General features: G+C 34.1%; 2 protein-coding genes across 4 annotated transcripts in view; both read left to right on the forward strand.

Annotated features, from left to right (window-relative positions):
• The window catches only part of LOC107714881 (interleukin-1 receptor type 1-like), a 27,769-nt gene extending 26,516 nt beyond the window's left edge, over positions 1-1,253 (forward strand). For all 3 annotated transcript variants that reach the window (XM_016520874.1, XM_016520873.1, XM_016520872.1), the window contains exon 11: positions 558-1,253. In XM_016520874.1, coding sequence (XP_016376360.1) covers positions 558-949 — 392 coding nt within the window. In that variant the 3' untranslated portion in view covers positions 950-1,253. The remainder of the gene's footprint in view (positions 1-557) is intronic.
• A 3,055-nt stretch (positions 1,254-4,308) lies between these two features.
• Positions 4,309-6,143, forward strand: part of il1rl2 (interleukin 1 receptor-like 2) — a 19,392-nt gene continuing 17,557 nt past the window's right edge. Inside the window, exons 1-2 of the mRNA XM_016520871.1 lie at positions 4,309-4,460; positions 4,870-4,966. Of these exons, the coding sequence (XP_016376357.1) occupies positions 4,915-4,966 (52 nt within the window). The 5' untranslated portion in view covers positions 4,309-4,460; positions 4,870-4,914. The remainder of the gene's footprint in view (positions 4,461-4,869; positions 4,967-6,143) is intronic.

Genomic DNA, 6,143 nt, shown 5'->3' on the forward strand with positions numbered 1-6,143 from the left:
TGTGTGTGTGTGTGTGTGTGTGTGTGTGTGTGTTTTTTAAATCGCAATTGCATTTTTTCAGATTTTTATCAATTTTTCCCCAAAATGTGTGGCTACATTAAATAGGGGTAACGTTTGGTATTATTATATATATATTTGTTTATAATATGACTATATAATAATAATAATGATATTATGATAATAATGATAATGTATAGTTTTTAACAAAATATTACTATTTTAATATTTCACTGTATAAAAAATGTGTATACAAATTTAGTATTAGTATAAAATTAGTATAAAAAATTAGTTCTTAAAAAATAAAAAATATATAAAATATTAAATATAAAATATATTACTATTTTAATTTTTTATTGTAAATAAGTATTTAAGAAAAATAATAATACATTTTATCTTACAGTATAAGTATAAAATTACAATACTAATATTTTTGGCTATATATTTGTACCATTTGAACATATTATTCAGTCTGAAATCTTTATTGATTTGTCATATATTTTGAGTTTCCATCACTACATTCTTCAGAGCTTTACCTGGCTCTTCCCGGTGTTTTCCAGCTGTGGTGGATGTGGTGCAGGACGCTCTGAGCCGCTGTCGCAGACTGCTGCTGCTCTACACGGCGTCGTCGCTCTGCAGCCCGGAGGCGCAGGAATGGGCCGAGCAGCAGACGGGTCTGTACCGAGCGCTGGTGGAGAACTCCATGAGGATCGTGCTGCTGGAGCTGGAGGAGATCCGCGAGCCGCTGCGCCTGCCTCACTCCGTGCGCCTCCTCAAGGACAAACAGGGAGCTCTGCAGGCCTGGAAGAGAAGGAAGAGGTGGGCGTCCTGCGACGGGAAGTCAGAGGAGCGTGTGTCCTCTCTCGAGCCCTCGGCGCGCTTCTGGAGGGAGGTGCGCTACCATATGCCCATCAGAGGCAAAGCTAAAGAGAGAAACTGGTTTAGTTTCTAGACTAACACTAAATGTGAATACTCAGGGTCAAGTTGTACTGTGTATAGTGATGCTGTCAACAATCTGGAGGTCAATCTACAGGTTTACTGCCAGTAAACGCTCACTTTTTTAGCAGCCTTTGTTCCAGAAGTTTATTTTTGGTTTAACCGAACCAACCAGTTGCCAGATGAATCATAAGTTTCCTCATGACTTTCCTCTTTTTTGGTGTCTGAGGAGAAAAACTAGACAAGGCGATTCCAAAAATTAATACTTTTATTCAGCAAGGATGCATTAAATGAATGAAAAGTGACAGTAAAGACATTTATAATGATTTATATTTCAAATAAATGCTGTTCTTTCGAACTTTCTATTCATCAAAGAATCCTGAAAGATCAAATATATCACGGTTTCCACAAGAATATTTGTCAGCACAACTGATTTCAACATTGATAATAATCAGAAATGTTTCTTGAGCAGCAAATCAGCATATCAGAATGATTTCTGAAGATCATGTGACACTGAAGACTGGAGCTTTGATCACAGCAATAAATTTAATTTTACAAGATATTAAAACAGTTATTTGAAATATTTCACGGATTTTGTTTTTTACTGTATTTTTGATCAAATAAATGCAGTCTTGGTGAACAAATTTTATTTTATTTTTTTTGAGAAAATTAATTGGATTTTTACTTCTGGAGCTCAGCTGTTTCTCTGATTGAAACCTCAAAATATCAACCTCAAAACTCATGAGGCCCCAGAGATGAATCCTGAGGTCTGTTGTTTCCTGAACATGACACCAGACCTGATGTGGTTCATGATATTTTCTGGTTTACACGAGAGGTACGTCAAAGTCTGATGAGATAAAGAAAACACTTGCACATCAACCATTCTGTGGGCAGAAAAAAGCAGCTGTAAATACAATATGAAAAAATAGCAGAAATGATGTATATAAAAAGTTTCTTATGGTTTTGTTGTGGGATACATGCTATGCTTTTGTCAGTATATAACGCAAAATTGGTTTGTCACACATTCTGTTGAGCATTCCTATGTTAATTGTTTTTATTTTATTTTTAAGATTTTAACTCCAAACATTTTACCATGTTTTTATGTACAGTATAGATTACATTTTTACTGTAAATAGGAAGAGACGGAAAAAGATTTGTTAAAATACTCCCACTCTGTAAATAGTTCCTGAAAGTGTAACTCTGTGGTCTTTTTTAACACATTGCTCAGTTTATTTGAGCATGCTGTTTGTTAGCCGAGACTATCCGTTTGCCCCGATCAATGCAGATTTGAGGACAATCATTGGTTTTGCTGTTCTGTTTGGCCGCTAAAAGTACAGAAATGACTTTTTCATCAAAGAAGCGCCGACCCAGATTCTGTTCCACAGGTTTCCGTTCAATGCTGCCAGTTTTTGTGAACTACAACTTCAGTCAGATCATACACATGTATGAGTTAGGGAATGATATGTGTGTATATATATATATATATATATATAGTGTGTGTGCGTGTGTTGTATGTAATGTGTGTGTGTGTGTGTGTGTGTATATATATATGCATGCATGCACTGTATGTATGTGTAATGTGTGTGTGTGTGTGTGTGTGTATATATATATGCATGCATGCACTGTATGTATGCGTGTGTGATAGAGGATTGTTTTGATGTATTATATTAATATATAAAGTATAATAATATATATTAATATAAAATTACAGATTAATAAATGTATGAAATTATGAGGGGAAAAACAACAAAATCTGCATATGATTTTCCCATTCCAGATCTGTTTGGACCTGAAGAATCATTGCTTTATAAAACATTCATAACTTAATATTTTTCATCTAACTATATATTGTATCTGATCAGCAGCGTTTTATTAATGAGTGAATGTGGGGAAAAAATGGAGAGCGTGGGGTGAGTTGAGCCACTTTTACTTGCGGTGTGTTTAAAGTGAGCGCAAACAAGAGATGAGAGAGAAGAGATGATCGGTTCATGTGCCGCTTGAACGGAGGCACTACAGCGATCGGTCACCACAAAACACTATTTATTGTTTGAATTGCTTAAAAAATGACAATATTTGAAAGCTGAGAATTTTTCATACTGTGCTGTGAAATCGATTAATCGTGATTAATCGTGTCGAAAATAAAAGTTTGTGTTTATGTTATATATATGTGTGTGCTGTGTATATTTATATGTATGAATACACACACATAAATGTATTTACATGTGTGTGTGTGTATATATATATATATGATTTATATTTTATATATATGTATATATGTATGTATTATATATATATTTCTTAAATATATACATGTGTATAGAGTATAAATATATACACACATGGGTGGCTCAACTTCCCCACAGTCTCAAATCACCCCGCTCTTCCCTACTGCATTTACTCTTTTTGATAAAAGAATTGAGAAATTATTTGATATTTAAAATTACACATAAACCAAAAATTACACTTGTTGCCCAACAGATATTACAAAAATATGATTCATTTTAGTTGGAAGTCTGAATTCACAAAAAAATATAATTTCAGATGTTTTGAAACAACATACAAAACCGTAGTTTCTCACCAAAAATGTCATAAAGATGAATCTTTCACAAAGTAAACTAACTAGAATGGAAAGTGATATTGAGGACTCAGCCTATGAATTGATTGCCAATTAAAACAATATTCAAAAGAAATGTTTTGTTTGAATCATGTTGATCAGGGAAATGAGTTTTAATGATCTCTTTCTCATTGTTGAAAAGAAAAAACAATCAGAAATAAGAAAAAAAAACTAAAATGACATATTTTCTTTATATTATTTTAAATGGTGGTTTTAATATGTCATCCGTACGCTCTCAGAAAATGATGTGTGGATGAGGTTAAAATCACCAACCTTTTCAAACGGACTTGAGGTACTAATATCTACACTTTAGGTACAAATATGCATCTTTTCCGTAAATATGATACAAATGTGTATCTTTTGATAGAGTACCGTGCATTATATATATATATATTTGACCCTCTAACACTTTCTATTCTATTTTAATTCTATGTTATATTTATCTTCTTTTTTATTTTTTTATTAAAAAACAAAACAAAACACTAGCTTTCTATTTTTTCTATTCTATCTACTTGTTTTTCTTTGTGTATGTGTGTGTGTGTATAATAAATATATAGATATATCAGTGTTACTGTCCCAATTACAGCTTTTGTGCCTTTTTTTTCTGAGAGTGTATGATGGGGACATTCATGCAGATCCACTGGTGAGTGAAATCAAGTCGCGTAGGCTGTGTTTGTGGGTGGGATGCTGTTCCCTACACGGGTGGCATCGTGACAAAACCGCAGTTTGCTCAAGAAGTGCAGTGTAGTTTTAAAGTCTCACTTAAGGAAATTCCGAGAAGGCGCTACAGAAGTTTTGAAAGCCAGTTCCTTCTGCATGATCATCTACACGAGGTAAGACACGTCCGCTCTTCTGCTACTGCAGTCACCACATTTGAGTTATTTTTTCCATTGCTGTATTACTTTCAGTCATAGTAAGCAAACATATTTGCTTTTCTTTAATATTATAACTCAAGATTTGTTCCACGCAACCAGTTTTTTGGGGGGAAACCCGTCGTGCATGCTTGAAGGACCATTATTAACAACTTCCCACAACATTTCTGTGTGGAATACCCGATAAAAGGTCATTTGAGCATGAGTTTTAAGTTTATGATTATTTTCATAACCTCAAAAAGTTGTACTTGCACAGAAATTGAGTTATACGCAACCTTGCTTTGTCGTGTCTCTCTATGAAAACGGGAAATATGATAGCTGGTTGTTTTTGTGCTTGTTTCGTATCCCGATCTGTCACGAGGGATGAAGTCTGTGGGTGCGTTTTTGTTTGACGCTCTCTTATAGCTTATAATGAAAAACAGGAGTTAAGGTTTTTAATGTCGTTTCTAGGAACGCGGTTTAAACCTGCCAGACCTGCTGTCACGAAAATCCGAGATGAGCTCGTTTTATTTTCAATGGATTTTACTCTCAGCGCTTTGGATTGCAGGTAAGAGTTCATTTTCACGTCGCTGATTAGGTTGGGTTTGTCCATTGTCATGTTGAATTCATCTAGTGTTTATTGTGGTCGCTGCGCGTTCAAACAACGGGAAAGAATTAATAAAGGTGATGCTTTTTCAAATGTGAAAATAAAGAGCCAAGTTTTTTTTATTTTAATTATCATGCAAAATTGTTTTCATTGACTGATTCAGCCTTCCTAAACTTTCAGTGCGTTCATGAAATGCAGTGACTCAGATTAGGTTTTAAAAATAGGCTATGTTAGCTATTCTTAGCAAAGATTATGAAGATATCGAAGTTTCATTTGCTGTTGTTACACAGGCCAATGTGTTAAAAACTTCACCGGTTCACGTGACTGTTCACATACTGAACTAAAAAGCTTATCCTCAGCTGCGGCTACTGAACTTTTCAAAACCACCACCGCAGAATAAAAATGCTTACATGGGTTAGAAATAAGGTCAGAAGAAATTCTCCTTTTTCTTTCAAAGCGGTTTCAGAAGCTACAAAGGTCGAGTTCGCTAAAAAGACGCTGGTATGGCAAGCCGTTTTCACTTTTATTCCTTCACGGGATATGAATTTTTGATAACAACAATTAAATTTCCAGTGTTTTTATTGCATGACAGGGTTTTATTAAAACACTGTTAAAACCCTTTGAAGACCAAGTAAAGAACAACTTCCAATAGATTTCCATTACTTTTTAATTAGTGCTGTCAAAATTAGTGCGTTAATGCAGGCAATTAATCTTTTCATTTTAACGCGTTAAAGATATTTAACGCAATAGCGGAGCTAGTGTTGGCCACCCCACTCACAACTGCTGCTTCTGTCTCTCTTTTTTTCTTGACAAGAATTGCGTTTATTTAGACGCAGTATGGCAAGCCGTTTTAACTTTCATTCATTCTCAGGATATGAATTCTTGATATCAACAATTAAATTTTTACTAGTTAAAATGCTAATTCTTGATATCAGGAATTGGATTTTTACTGGTAACAATGGATATTTTTGATATTAAGAATTACATTTCCACTAGTTAAAATGCTAATTCTTGATATCAGGAATTACATTTCAACTAGTAAAAACTATAATTCTTGATATCTGTAATTGTATTTTCACTAGTTAAATGTCACCATAGGCTGCCATTCAAAATCAATTGTTGATATCAAGAATTAATT

This window comes from Sinocyclocheilus rhinocerous, unplaced genomic scaffold, assembly GCF_001515625.1.
Source record: "Sinocyclocheilus rhinocerous isolate Xijiao unplaced genomic scaffold, SAMN03320098_v1.1 scaffold2254, whole genome shotgun sequence".
Taxonomy (NCBI): Eukaryota; Metazoa; Chordata; class Actinopteri; order Cypriniformes; family Cyprinidae; genus Sinocyclocheilus; species Sinocyclocheilus rhinocerous.